This window comes from Juglans regia, chromosome 11 (genome assembly GCF_001411555.2).
Source record: "Juglans regia cultivar Chandler chromosome 11, Walnut 2.0, whole genome shotgun sequence".
Taxonomy (NCBI): domain Eukaryota; kingdom Viridiplantae; phylum Streptophyta; class Magnoliopsida; order Fagales; family Juglandaceae; genus Juglans; species Juglans regia.
Genome location: NC_049911.1, coordinates 33,396,716 through 33,412,041, shown reverse-complemented (window position 1 = coordinate 33,412,041; position 15,326 = coordinate 33,396,716). Strand labels below are relative to the sequence as shown.

Sequence of the window (15,326 nt, the reverse complement as noted above, 5' to 3'; positions counted from 1 at the left end):
CAACTCATGCTTGATATCGAACTGTTTATTCCACAATAGTACTAAGAAGTGTCCCTTTTGAGGGAGTAACAGGAGCCAATATATGCATACTCGACAACTCAAAACTATGTTTTCTTCTGTGTTTTTAGTTTCTCCGTTGATTTATATTCTTTACAACAAAATAAGACAAACAATTAAGCATAACATTCACAGGTCATATTTGAAACTCGTTTGATAATAAGAATAGTTTCAAACCTGGTGCCTTGGAGGCTACCAACCAGGCTGGTGACAGATGAAAATGGATTGTAGGAAACCTGCATTATAATTTCAGAATGGTAACAAATGTAAAAATTGGAAATGTTATTCGCTGCAGGGCGACGCCATCCAATGAGAATGCCTGATATGGCAATCTTCCGAGTTATGTGAACCTGGTAGCTACCTACCAAACTAGCAACCAAAAGGATTCTGATGTCAACAAGAACAATCAGGCAACCTTTTCTCTCTTTTTTTTTTTTTTGGTAAAGTAAAACTGAAACAAACTAAAACTTAAGGATACCACACTTAAACCTTCTCACATCCAGCTGATTTAATTTTTATCTTAAATTGCTTAAAGAATATGGTATAGTGGCACAGGGAGTTTTCTGGTCAAAATAATTTTAACAACACAGGATATACAACATTTTGGGATGCCATTACAACATTCCAGTACCTGTTGGAGTCATCACGATGGCTGGTGGACCCACAGGACTTGCTCATCAATCTTGCTCAGCTTCTCATCATCAAGACGCTTCCATGTCTTGATCCTTTTCACTCCTATCCAGGATTTGTCTCCCTTCCCAAGCTCAGCCAATATGACCCTTGCTCTCCTTGGCCACCCAGCCTTCCCATAACCATGGTATCCAAATCCTCCACCATAACAAAACCAAATACCATCTAGATTCCCACAAAAATCATTCTTATGATCATGGCCCATGAAAACAGCCTGCACATCTCCAATGGAGATAAGGGTCTGTAAGACTCCTGAATTCACTGACGAGCAAGCCACAGCGTCTTGAAATTGGCCTACAATCTTGTTGTAGTACAGCTGCCGAACTTCTGGAATTGGGATATGAAAAAATGCCAGTGCTGGGGATGTAGCTGTGGGAAAAGCATCTGCAGATTGATCACTATTCTGCTTTTGGCCCTGTTAGTGTGTGATCTGCTACATGTTAATAAAATCTAAATCTAAAAAATCCCCCATGTGGGATTAAAACAAGGACATTCAGATGTGTTTGACTGTGTTTCTGAGAAAGAATGGGATTGAAAGAACATAGCATCACAAGATCACTTTTTGGGTCCATTAGGAAATCTAAAAAAGCCACCACTTTTCCAGATATAGTCTTTAACTCTTCAGAAACCAAATCTTAGAGTATTAGTAGTTGAATCAATAAAGTTTGGCCAAAATTTAGATAGAGAATTCATTTTTATAAATTTAGCTAGCCACTTTTCAACAACACCAAATAACAGACTCTCCAAATCTATCACTATTATATTAAAATATTAATTTTGACCTTTTTATTTATTTTAATTCTAATTGTAATTTGAATATTTATTCGTTATTAAAAAAATACACATTAATTTTCTAACGTTGAGATTAGATTTTAAAAGAAAAAATTGGCATCAACTAATCATAATAATGAAGAACTAGAACTTGAAACACTCAAGCAAGATGATGCAACGTCATTGAAATGATGACTGATGGAGACTGGCCGCCTTATGTGGTTGAGTTTAAGATTAGGGCGCTTCATGCTTTTGAAACGAAGAGAAATTTTCTGGAATTGTGAGCTCGTGTGAAACGAATAGCACACGGGAGAGGGAATTTTTTATGCCAAAATAATATTTGGCCAACAACTTGGACTCAACATATTTGGCCAGCGAAAATGATCAAAATTAAAAATACTGTAGCTTTGTTGAGTCCACTACAATGAGTTTTTATACAATCTAATTAAACTTTGACCAAAATATAACTTTGTTGAGTCCACTACTGGTGCACTTAGTTGTTTCCTCATTTTTATATCCATCACAATTAGAGTGAAATTAATCGGTGAAGTGTGAGATTGTAGCCCTGGTATGCCTTGATTGCATTGGCATTGTTCATTTATTTATACCTGGGATTCATGAGAAATGCTACGAAGCCAACTAAGTTGGGATTCCTTAATCCATCCATAAGTTCGAACTCCTTGAATAACTTCCCTGTCTCCACTGTCAAGAAAGAAAAGATCAAGGATGCTGCTGTTTGCCAGATGTGAACCTGAGGCACCATATACTCTCAGATTATAATTTCCAAACCCATCAATGTTTGTCACCGTGCCACCTTTAACAGGACTAGAGAGATCTTCAGCTGATGGATTGACTCGTGAAACAGAATAATCCATGAGGGAGATGAAAGACATCAATTCCTCACGATTCATTGTAGATTCCTGGTCATGGTTTCCTAAAATTGCTGCCCATGGAAGTCCGGATTCCATGACGGGACCAAAGGCTTTAAATAGGGATTCGGCAGCATCGGTAGTGCTCGGCCCAAATATGTTGTCTCCTAATTACAAAAACTAAATGCTTTAGACAGAGAGAGAGAGAGAATAACTCACCAATCTCCACCACAGATGTTTATCTCCAAGAATGGAAGTATGTTAACTACCTTATTAAACATGACTGAACATTGCCAGCAAAAAAAAGAGCTTTAGGGAGAACCCCCACCGCCCCAAAAAAAGATCTTAAAAGAAAAGAAAAAGGAAGAAAGGAGTAAAATGGAATTCTGTGCAGCTAAAAGATGTGGCTAAGACAGGCATTGATAAAACTGGAATGGAATGTGTTGCGGCTATGCTAGGTCATAAATTAATTAAGGTGCACAAAAGGAGATATTATTAACATGAGCTGATCACTAAATCGAAGGTTGGAAAATACTGAGTCATCAATCTTATCAAGATCCAACTTCAAAACAATTTTTTGCTATAATTTGAAATTTCAATTTATAAAAGAGATACGTGGGTATATTGGTAGGTACGCGAATAAATTTTTGGGCTTAATCATATTTCTCCAATTTAACAAAAGAAATATCCATTTTTCTCCTTTCTTCCCATATTTTAGGTTTATTGGCAGTGCTTTTGTCATTACCATTCCTTTGAGTCTGGAAGTAATCAAAGTTTACTCCAAAGCCAATCTAAGTAGCTCTAAGCCACTTACTACCAAAAATTTAATGAGATCACCTTCAATGGTTTTATTACCGTGTATATAATATATATATATATATATATATATATACACATATGAACTTGTTTTCTCCCATGTTATAACCAAGATCTAATAAAAGCTTGAATCTGACTACTTACTTCAATAAGCACCACATCACTAATGGTAACATCTTTATTCTCATGTTATACGCGTACAAATATATACAGTGCAAAGATAAACGAAAATCAATAGCAAGATAGCATGTTGGGTCAAAGTACCAAAATTTATAAGGAAAAATGAAAAGAGAGAATTACCTGTAAAGGCAATGAAATCAGGCTTTTCGACCTCGAGCATTCTTTTGAGAAATCTAGTCGTGTTGAGATCGGAGCAATACTGGAACTCAGACTCCAACACGTCTCGGCATCGAGTTATCATTCCATTGCCATAATGCATATCTGCCACCTTAATTCCGCCACAAATTAAAATCCAAAACCAAATTAATATTTAAAAAAAAAAAAAAACAGAGGGGGAGAGAAAATATCAAGCTCTGGTTGTAAGAATTGTAGGAGAGGGAAAATGAAGAGGTGACGGACCTGGAGGATTTTGAAGGTACCGTCGTAGCGGAACCGGAGGGGAAGATCTGGATTTTTCTTGACTCGAACGATGTCGTTGCCCAGTAGTAATCTGTGCGGTATGAGGTTGTGAAGAAGGTGCAGGACTAAAGATATGGAGACCAAGTAGAGGAAAGAGTGCTTCCATTTTCCAGTTTCTGAAGATTCCATCAGCTCTTTCATTTTTGGTAGATTGGATTCGCAGTAAGACTGTGTATAGGAACTAGGAAGTTCCGTAAAGGCCTAAACGGCAACGCAACGAGTTCTTGTAGCTTTGACTTTCTTGATTTATTTTGCCACGTTTCATTTCTTTTGCTTTCATAAATATTTTAATCACAAAACTAATACCATAAATTGAGTTAATTTATTTATTATAAAATTACTTTTATATAAACTCTTTATAATTACAACACATCTTTTTTAATTAGTTTCATCCAGTTTGATGGAGTTCCCTCCTATCGTAACTCATCAATATTTATCAGGAGTTGAAGGTAGATCTCGTGCCTCCTGTAAAAACAATATTTAAGACAAATTGTTTATGACAAATAAATATTTACTTTTTAACGAGGAGTAATAATTTAAGCATAAAAAAGTTTTGGACAAGTTCTTTATAAATATTGAAATTTATTTCTTTTACAAAATGTTTATACGATAGTTATACACTTGAGACTTATATATGATATGTATTATTCAAAAATTTAATATTAAATATTATTAAATAGTGCTACATTTATTTACATTTTTATTTATAATTTTATATACAAAACTCATTTTGTTGAAAGTTTAAATTTTAAATTTTAAATTTTATGATTTTCAACATATTAATATTTAACATGTGGAGAAGTAAGGTTTTTTTGTAAATTTTTCTTAAATATATTTAAACTTTTTCTTATAGAATAGACGTATTATATCTATCTTTCTAGACAATATTACAAATTAATCGGAGCTGAAAATAGTAAAATATCATAATCCCAATTCGATATTGGAAAGTTTGTAGCTGAGCAATGAGGGAGAGCCGCTTCGCCCAAGTTTGGTGAAGTCGTCATTCTACCACATGAAGCCCATAAATGGCTTCGGCCATTGGGGGGGTTTTGGGCCGTTTCATAGAATCCACTGACCCCCAGACCGACTAGTCCGCGTCTCCTCGCAATGTTCGATCGTGCAATCTAGACCGCACAAAAGCTGATTCAAATAAATAACAATTTAATAATAATAATTAAGTAATATTAGGTATAAATTTCAAATAAATAAATTTTGTACAGTTTTTTTTATAAAAAAAATGGGTTTCACTAATAAATAATAAATTTTGTTTACACTTTTTTCAAAATATAATTTATTTTTTTCAAAAACTTATGTTAGATTTATCTATTCAGAACTTACACAAATTATTTATCATAATAATAATATGCAAAATAAGACAATAACAAAAAAGAAGTGTTGCCGCCGTAAAAGGAATTGTATAAAAGTAAATTTATAAATTAATGTAATTTTATATAATTTATTAAATTTATTTTATAATAAAAATAATTTTATGATTTAACGTATTATATCAAAATATTTATTTTTATATAATTCTTTAGAAAAAATTATTTCTCGTAAGAAAAGCCAAAAATTATAGTCCCAAATCTTTCAACGAGGTTGTCCAATCAGAGATTGCTGGTGATCTGATTTTGGAGCTTACCGGGGTGATTTGATTAAACACTGATGATCCCTCTTTAAGGGTGAGTTTGGTTACCAAACTCATCTCAACTCATCATTATAACTTTTTCAAATTCCAATATAAAATATAATAAACAATTCAACTTTTTCAAATCTTAAAATAATAATAATATTAAAAAATAATATTCTAACAATATTTTATCATCTCAACTCAACTCAACTCAACTCACTTCAACATCCAAACACAACCTTAAGTATCTCGATCTCCAACCTCATCCACAAATATATTATATATTACTTAATAGTTAATTATTAAGCTGATTTTTGCAATATCTCTCTGATTAGCGCATCATTTCATGATTAAACCCACTTCAAAACAAAGCTATTTGGATTAAATTGTTAAAGTTTTCGATAATGATGTCTATATGAAGAACTAATTAATTATGGTTTACGGTAGGTCAAGTGTCACTTATGGGTCCTACTTGTGAGAGATATAATTACCCATTCCGATGTGCGGATCAATGCCTCCCACCAAATTAAACAGAAAAACAGATAGTCAAATTATAATACAACAGACTAAAATATATAAGAAATAAAGAACCGTGAATTGGATCTCATCTTATTTGAAAATGACAATTTTTTTTATAGTTTATAATGGTTTTAAGAAATTTAAATTATAATATTAATTAATTATTTTGAAAGAAAATCCCTTAAATGGCTTCGATTTTATTTTATTAGAGATAGTATTGTTACAATTATTTATTTCTAGTTCTATTTTTAGTACAGGCTTATGTTAGTTTAGTTAGATATTTAAAATATTCTTTCCCACCTATTATGTATGGTATATAAGCTATATTTCTGTTTCATGTAAACAACTCTCGAGTAATACATTTTTGGTGCTATGCATCTTCTTGATATCAGTCTTAATATGGTATCAGTTTGAACAACACATTCCCGTGCAATGTCTTCTCCATTTGTATCATCTTCCTCCTCTGATCCATCTGATTCTTCCAGTCTTTATTATCTTCATCGTAGAGATGGTCCAGGATCCATTATTGTTACTCAAGTTCTCATTGGTGACAATTACCATACTTGGCGTAAGTCCATGCTCATGACCTTATCTGCCAATAACAAAGTTGGTTTTGTTGATGGCTCTATTGCTAAACCACTCGACACTTATTCTCTTTTTCATTCCTGGACCAAATGCAACAACATGATCATGTCTTGGCTTTTCAATTATCTTTTTAAAGAGATTGATGCCAGTGTGATATATGTTGAATCTGCGATGGAAGTGTGGTATGATCTTCAAGGATGTTTTCCTCGAGGTAATGGCCCTCGGATTTTCCAACTGCAGAAGTCCATTGCTTCTCTTATGCAGAATGATCTCTTTGTCAGTGCATATTTCACTCAAATAAAGGGTTTATAGGATGAATTGATGAACTATAGACCCTTACATGTCTGGTCATGTGGAGGTTTGCCTACACTGATGGACATGCACCAACAAGAATATGTTATGCATTTCTTGATGGGGCTGAATGACTCATGTTCTCAAGTGCGTGGTTAGATTCTTTCAATTGATCAACTTCCTCCTATCAATAAAATTTTCTCCCTTGTTCTTCGAGAAGAGCGCCAAAGATACATTGGATCAATTATGGTTTCTCATATTCCATCTAATGCGCTTTCATCTACAACAAACTTGTTCAACAGCCTAAACCTTCCACTCGCAAAGATAGACCTATTTACTCTCATTGCTCTGTTCTTAGGCATACCATTGAAACATGTTTCAAGTTACATGGATATCCTCCTGGATATCGCTCCAAAGGGAAATTTCTCACTCCCTCATATTCAGCTCATCAAGTTGTTGTTGATTCTCCCTCTTCATTTCCACTTACACCACAATAATGTCAATAGCTTCTAGCTCTTCTCAATCTCGAATCACATGTCTCTCAGCAACCAATGTGACTTCTCCAATTGGTCACCTTTCGGGTAAATTATTTTTCTCTTCTATTTTTTTTCCATCAAAACAGTATTTCCTTTGCATATTACTTTTGATGATTGGATTATAGATATCGGTGCTACGGATCATATGGTCCATTCCATTTCTTTTTTCACTGCCTTTCATTTTGCTCATAACTCGTTTGTTAAAATGTCCCATCGCATTTATGCACCAGTTACACATATAGGCTCTATTCGTATATCTCCACAGCTTATTTTACATAATGTTATGTGCGTACCTTCATTTAAATTCAATCTTATTTCTATCAGTCAACTAACCAAATCAACATCTTGTTGCTTGATTTTTTCTGGTAATGCTTGTTATATACAAGACCTCACCCATTGGAGAATGATTGGAAAGGGTGGTGGAGCCAAAGGAGGATTATACATACTGCACAAATCAGATGATCATGTTACTCTTCATTCTAATTCAAATTTCAATTCTGCTTTTGTTTCTCATTCTAATCATTCGGAGTTTGATGTTTGGCATAAAAATTTGGGTCATCCTTCATTTTCTCGAATCAAATTGTTGTCTTCTACTGTACCTACTGCTTCATAACATTCCATGTTCAATTTGTCCACTTGCTAAACACAAAAGACTGACATTTCCTTCTCACAGTGAGCATGTTTCTTCTTGTCCTTTTCAACTTATCCATTGTGATATATGAGGCCCCTTTCAACATTAGTCATTGGATGGTTAAGTATTTTTTAACCATTGTAGATGACTTTTCTCGTAGTACTTGGGTTTCTTGATGAAGTCTAAATCTGATACTCAAGTGCTATTGCAGCATCCCATTAACATGGTTGCCAATCAGTTTGATTCTTCCGTCAAAACTATAAGGACAGATAATGGCACTGAATTTGCTATGTCTCAGTTCTTTTATTCTAAAGGCATAGTTCATCAGTTGTCTTGTGTACCCACCCCTCAACAAAATTCAGTTGTTGAAAGAAAGTACCAACATATTCTCAATGTTGCTCGTGCTCTTCTCTTTCCATTGATTTTTTGGTCCAACTGCATTCTTTCAGCAGTATACTTAATTAACAGGATTCCTTCTCATTTGCTAGCAAATAAAATACCATATGAATTACTTTTCCAAAAGCCACCTTCCTATTTCCATCTTAAAGTTTTTGGTTCTCTTTACTATGCATTTACACTATCATAACCAATCTAAATTTGCTCATCGAGCTAGAAGATGCATTTTTATTGGATATCCTCTTACCATTAAAGGCTACAAACTTTATGATCTTGATAGTCATACTGTTTTTGTTTCTCAAGATGTTGTTTTTCATGAATACATATTTCACTTTAAGTCACTAAATCAAAATCTTAGTGCCACACCACAACCTTCTCCTATTTTTCCTGCACCTTTTTTTTATCAACATGTTTCTTTTTCATCTACTCCAGTTAGTTATTCTTTACCTGATCATACAAAACCTACTCATACAATCAATCACCATACAGAACCTATTCATACAAAATCCACTCTTAATCAATCACCATCTTTACCAGATCCGTCTCTTCCTATAAGATCTTCTCGAGTACATAAGCCACTTGGTTACTTGCAAAATTTTCATTGTCATTTGGCATCCTCACAAGCTTGCTCTTCTCCACCTTCAACTAGGAATTTTGGTCCATTATCAGGTAAGCAATATCCTCTTTCTCATTCACTGGGTTATTCTCATTTGGCTTTTAAACACAAAGTCTTTACCTTAGTTCTTTCCATTTTTGTTGAACATAAATTCTATCACCAAGCTGTCAAACTTCCTCATTGGAGAGTTGCTATAGCTGAAGAAATTAAAGCCTTAGAAAACAATAACACTTGGACATTAACTAATCTTCCACGTGAAAATAGTCCAATTGGATGCAAATAGGTTTATAGAGTAAAGCTAAAATCTGATGGGACACTCGAGAGATATAAAGCAAGATTGGTTGCCAAAGATTTCACACAACAAGAAGGAGTGAATTACTTTGATACTTTTTGTCCAGTCGCCAAAATGGTCACTGTCAAGTGTCTTCTTTCTATAGCAGCTGCTAAAGGTTGGCATCTAATTTAATTAGATGTCAACAATGCATTTATTCATGGAGATTTGTTGGAAGAGGTTTATATGTTTTTGCCTTTGGTTTTGGTGATAAAAAATGATACAAAACTTTGTAGGTTAAACAAATTCTTGCATGGTTTAAAGCATGCTTCAAGACAATGGTTTGCTAAGTTTTGTTCCACCATTCTTGATCTTGGCTTTAAACAATCCAAAATAGATTATTCTCTTTTCACACGGCTTCAAGGTACTTGTTTCATTGCTTTACTAGTATATATGGATGACATTCTCATTGCTAGCAATGATATAGCAGTTGTCAACACCTTTAAAACATTTACTGATCATAGATTCAAGGTTAAGGACCTTGAGTCTTTGAAGTATTTTTTTGGTTTGGAGGTTGCAAGGAACAGTTCCAGTATTTATCAAAGGAAATATGTCTTAGAGATCTTATCAGACGCTGGATTCATAGGTTATAAACCTGTTAAAACTCTCATGGAACAACATCTCAAACTTTCTTGGGTTGATGATCCTCTTCTAGAAGATCCTAAATCCGATAGGAGATTGGTGGGCAGGCTCATTTATCTCACCATCACATGGCCAGATTTTACTTTTGCAATCCACACATTAAGCCAATTCATGGACTCTCCTTGATTGCCTCGTCTTCATGCTACTCAAAAAATCTTGCAATATATTAAAGATTCCCCAGGCCAAGGTTTATTTTTTTCTGCTAGCTTTAATCTCCACTTGACTGTCTTTGCTGACTCAAATTGGGCTGGCTATCAAGATACTCGAAGATCCATCACAGGTTTTTGCATTTTTCTTGGCACATCTCTCATTTCCTGGAAATCGAATAAGCAATGCAAAGTTTCTAGGTCCTCAGTTGAATCAGAATATCGAGTCATGGCCAACACAGTTTGTGAGCTTGTGTGGTTACTTTCCTTGCTTCATAACTTACAAGTTCCTCATTCTCAAGAAGTTGCTCTCTATTATGACAACAAGGCTGCTATTCACATTGCCACTAATCATATGTTTCATGAAAGAATAAAACACATAGAAATAAATTACCACCTTGTTCGTGACAAGGTCCAAGCAAAAGTTGTGAAGCACTTTCATGCTTCTTATCATCATTAATTAGTAGATTGTTTCACTAAACCATTAGGCTTTCCTTTATTTTCTAGCTTTGTATCTAAGCTGGGCCTTATTAACATACATATTCAAGCTTGAAAGGGGTATTAGAGATAATATTGTTTCTTAGAGATAATATTGTTTCAGTTAGTTATTTCTAGTTCTATTTTTAGTACAGGCTTATGTTACTTTAGTTAGATATTTAAAATATTCTTTCTCGCCTATTTTGTATAGTATATAAGCTGTATTTATGTTTCATGTAAACGACTCTCGAGTAATACATTTTTTTCTTGGCATCTTCTTGATAGAAGTCTTAATATATTTAGATGTTTACAAATAGTATTAAAACTTTCATCACGGCCAAATTAAGGCCATGTCTAGGAAATGATATCTACATCTTATATCATTTCATTTCAAAATTTCTAATAATTTATTTTACAAAATCACTCCAACACAAAATATTTTTCAACTTTAAAACTAATTTTTTTCATTTAATCATTACAAATTTTCTAAATTTTCAAAAAAACACACAAAAACTATACAATATTTTCAAATTTCAAAATTAAAATTATAGTAAAAAATGTTATTCAAACAAAATTTTAACTTTGAATTATTTTTATTCAATATTTTATCTCTTCTTTTCAAAAATCTAGTAAATAATCTTAACTTAAAATATCTCACTATTATTAAGAGAGTCCCCATCTCATTCATTACCTAAGCATGTCCTAAATAAACAACATAGGTAATATATGAGTTATTTCAAGATAATAACGGCATTAAACCATTGGTTCTTAGCCATAAATATCACCTATATATAATATGAATATATATATAAATAATTAATCATAAAATGGTATAAAATAAATAAGGCTTAAATGCCATAATAAATATTGTTATATTATACTAGATAAAGTAAAGCAATACGTGTCATCTTTACCATCCATGTCAATATATCATTTATATTTTATTTTCCTATATTATTTTTTTTATTTACACTTTTTATTTTACAAAAATAATTGTTATTTAAAATAAAGTTATGAAAAATATAATGTGTATATATATATATGAGAATTTCTTAGAACCGGTCGAACTGTTTATAATCAAATAACAGCCTGCCAATCACGTACCAACACATAAGACTTCTACTAAAATTATGTTGGACCAGCACTACATCAGATATGGGCCCTCTCTTCGTGATTTTAGGCTTTGGAAAACCCTCTCACCCCTGCAATCTCTTCTTCCCGATTTCTCCAATCTAATTTCTGCCCACGAAGCTCAACTCGAAGCTCTTTCCTAGCCATCTCAGTCCCATTGCACCCCTTTGAAGCTCAACCTGAAGCCATTTTCATCGCTCTCTCAACCCGAATCCCTTTTCGTCATCTCTCAACGTGGATTAAGTTATACAAATAATAGAGTTAATATAAGATAAATACAGCCCTTTGTGACATTTAATCAAACAGAAATTGCAGCATACCTGAGCGTCAACCATGAAAATGAGATGGTTTCGTGGGTCAGCAAGGGGCGATGTAAATGAGACGGTTTTGTAGGTTAGCAAAGAAGAGAAATGTGCGATTTGAGGATGTGTTTTTGAGCTACGTTTTTGTCGACGTCAGACTGAGATAGTTGAGTCGGTGTCGACGTCGGTGTCTGACTGAAATGCTTTTGTCAACGTCGGCATTGGCGTTAGATTGAAGGTAGAGAAGGCAAAAGACGGTGCTGAAAAAAGAAGGCAGAGGATGATGCGTGCAGAGGAAACGAAGGTAGGGCATATACGAGATGATTGTCTATGATGAAATGTATTTTTCTTAGAATATTTTATCTCATGTGACTTGGGACGAATGAAGGACTACTTTTGAAAAAAATCCAATCTGACCGGTGTGAAGCGGCTCTGTATATGTATATATATGTTACGTTTCCTTTGATAGATCATGGAATTAATAGTCAGCACGTCACTTTTTTATTGTAAAACTCTTTTATTTTATCCTGTCGTCATCCGTTATGTTGCTGTCTCTTCAGGTGCCAGCCGGCCGGGTGGGAGAAAGTAGGGCATGTGAAGCACGTGTAAAATTAGGGGCGTGCCGCTGAAATGAATGATGTTTCCGGGTGACTTTTTTAAGGAAAAATCGTAGTATCAGTCACTGTTTAGAGCATCCAAACTCGTGGAAAATAAAAAACATGTTGGGATCACGAGTCAATGGGTAGGGTAAGGCCGAAGTAAATACGCGTCACGTAGTAGTGCCCCACCCAAGGAGGGACCCAGCCTCTGTTACTGTACTGCTGCCTGCGGGCTTTTAAGTTGATTATTTTAATTTCATACGGTAGGAATTGAGCTCAAGGGCCCACCACCACTTAGGATGGAATGTTGCTACGAAAAATGAATAGAATTTTTTTAAAAATGATCTACGTTCAAGTTTATTTATTTCCTTTTTTTTTCTCATTTTTATTGATAAGGATTGATTTGAATAAGTTTCAATGGAAAATTCTAAACAATTTTTTTATAAAAAATAAAATTTATATTAAGAAAATATAAAAAAATATATATACTTTTTTAATGGGATCTATTTTTTTACAAAAATTATATACTACATTTATCTATTTAAAATTTATATCTGATATTATTTTTTTATAATAATTTTCATTCCCAACTCGTTACCAATCTCATATCTCCACGTATTCGATTGATAGCTCCAACTTAAGAAATTTTTAGTTGTAAAGCAATACAAATTCTCAATGAAAGTACTTGAACAGTTAAAGAGTGGGCGATTGTGGGGTTCACTTATTTTGACTAGCTTGAAGTACAAGGCCACCTATTCAAGATGGTTGACCCCACAAGTTGTCTCCCTTCAAACACTCCAAATATTATACAATATTATCGGCCTAGGCACGTCTTTCCTAGTACTGTAAACGTTGGGGGAAGCATACGAGGATGCTCTTAACAAGAATATATATCAAGCTGGCCTTGAGAATTTGGCCCCACTAATTAAAGTTACTACAATAAAAAGTAGTTATTTATGATTATTATTTTGCGATAAAAATATTATTTATGATAAAAATAAATTTATTTTAATTAAAAATAATTATTTTATTAAAAATAATTAATTACAAATAAATAATTTTGTTATAGTATCGCTAGTCTACATATACAACGCATATTGCAAATATGCATGATTATAAGGCAAAGTTCCAGTCAAAGTATTCATTTATATATGATGACTGTAATTGCATTGATGATTGGTGTTATTTGCCACTAGCTTATATACTACTGGCCGATACTCGAAAGTACTATAGACGATTAGACATTTTTTATCCACGTGCGGATGGTTATATACGTGATTAGACATTTTTTTGGAATCATATATGACATATATAGTCATGTATGTTCGTTGTTATGATGGACCATTATTCCTTTCTAATGGAAACACCGCAATTTTCTCTAAGAATCTATGAGACGTTGGAAGTTAATGTCGAGGGCCACGTACAATCACATGCATGCATGTGAAGGCCGGACTTTGGTTGCAGGGAGATAGCAATTGTGGCGCCATATATGGTTGGCCTTTCGAGCTAGCGCTCTCGGGTTATTTTGTCCACTTAGGCTGCCGCATGTAAATACTGCCGGCTGTACGTATTTCCAGTAGTACTGAATCACGTGTTAAAAGTCTCTGTGTTCTGATGATCCTCATCTATACATGATCTCTCCAAGGTTAGGGATCATAAATGTTTTATTTATTATTTATGTAATCGCGCGCACCAAATGATCTCTCATCTCCCGTATCGTCGATCGCCAACATCAAATTCAGCTCTTCAAGACAAGAATGCATGTGATCAATCGCCGCATTATAGAGGAGGGGCCACGGCTAGCTAGCTCGGGAACATGATATTTATATTTCAGTCAAACAAAGCATTTTTACTTCTATCCGTCTATAGTTTTGTTTGAATGTTCACGTACGTACAAACGTCTATGAAACACCAACTTATTCTCGCATATTGTTTCATTCAAACGTTCCCATGCATGTAGTTATTGCTGCCGTGACCAAGCTCTATTATATAGCTAGCACGTGTATGTAGCAGCTAGCGATCATAGTCTATCGCTATATGCTACATACGTACAGTACGTGCTCGACCGATCGTCAATATACATACTTTTGCTTGCATGCATGCTATCCAGTACTAAAACTGGATCGATATATATATATATAATAACGGAATCAGAAATTTGTTGTAGGAGAATCGAGTAAAGTTAAAACTATAATAAAATATTTTTTATTTTATTTCTTAATCAAAATAATTTATAAGATCAAAATAATTTTATAGAGGGGACCAAAATAATTTTTTAGAGAGGGAATCAATATAATATAAAATAATATAATTTTATTAAATCATAAAAAATTAAAATATATTAATTTTTTTTTCAAACTTTGCGCGGGGGGCCCCCCCTGTCCCCCCTGTCCCTATGCAGGTCCGCCACTGTTAATATATACCTTTTCTCGTGAAACATATTGCATATGTGAATACATTGACGCAGTCAGATGGTTCGGTCACTTTCATGGTCGTGATCTTCAGGGAAATTTCAATGAATCATCAACGCTTATATTATTGGGCCGGGGAGGGAGGGCGGTCATGATCTTTTTCGTTTTATTCATAATTTAAAGTCAAAAAGAAGCTGCAACAAAAAGTAAACAGTACTACAGTTTAGTTGAACGTTTATCGTGA

The 15,326-nt window shown here is 33.9% G+C and overlaps 2 protein-coding genes across 3 annotated transcripts; one reads left to right on the top strand and one right to left on the bottom strand.

The window, feature by feature from the left end:
- Positions 1 to 540: 540 nt before the first annotated feature.
- LOC109003083 (probable inactive purple acid phosphatase 28) lies at positions 541 to 4,057 on the bottom strand. Of its 2 annotated transcripts, none has more exons than XM_018981055.2 (4): positions 3,783 to 4,057; positions 3,504 to 3,651; positions 2,127 to 2,554; positions 541 to 1,162 (listed from the first exon to the last, which is right to left on the bottom strand). In XM_018981055.2, the coding sequence occupies exons 1-4, from the start codon at positions 3,981 to 3,983 to the stop codon at positions 701 to 703; spliced, it is 1,239 nt and encodes a 412-aa protein (XP_018836600.2). In that variant the 5' UTR covers positions 3,984 to 4,057; the 3' UTR covers positions 541 to 700. The 2 variants fall into 2 exon arrangements, with proteins under 2 accessions (XP_018836600.2, XP_018836601.1); XM_018981056.2 differs by having other exon boundaries at positions 3,504 to 3,644; positions 3,783 to 4,035.
- A 2,363-nt stretch (positions 4,058 to 6,420) lies between these two features.
- LOC109003078 lies at positions 6,421 to 6,885 on the top strand. Its single transcript, XM_018981049.2, has one exon. It carries the CDS (start codon positions 6,421 to 6,423, stop codon positions 6,883 to 6,885), a length of 465 nt encoding a protein of 154 aa, XP_018836594.2.
- The last annotated feature ends 8,441 nt before the right edge of the window (positions 6,886 to 15,326 follow it).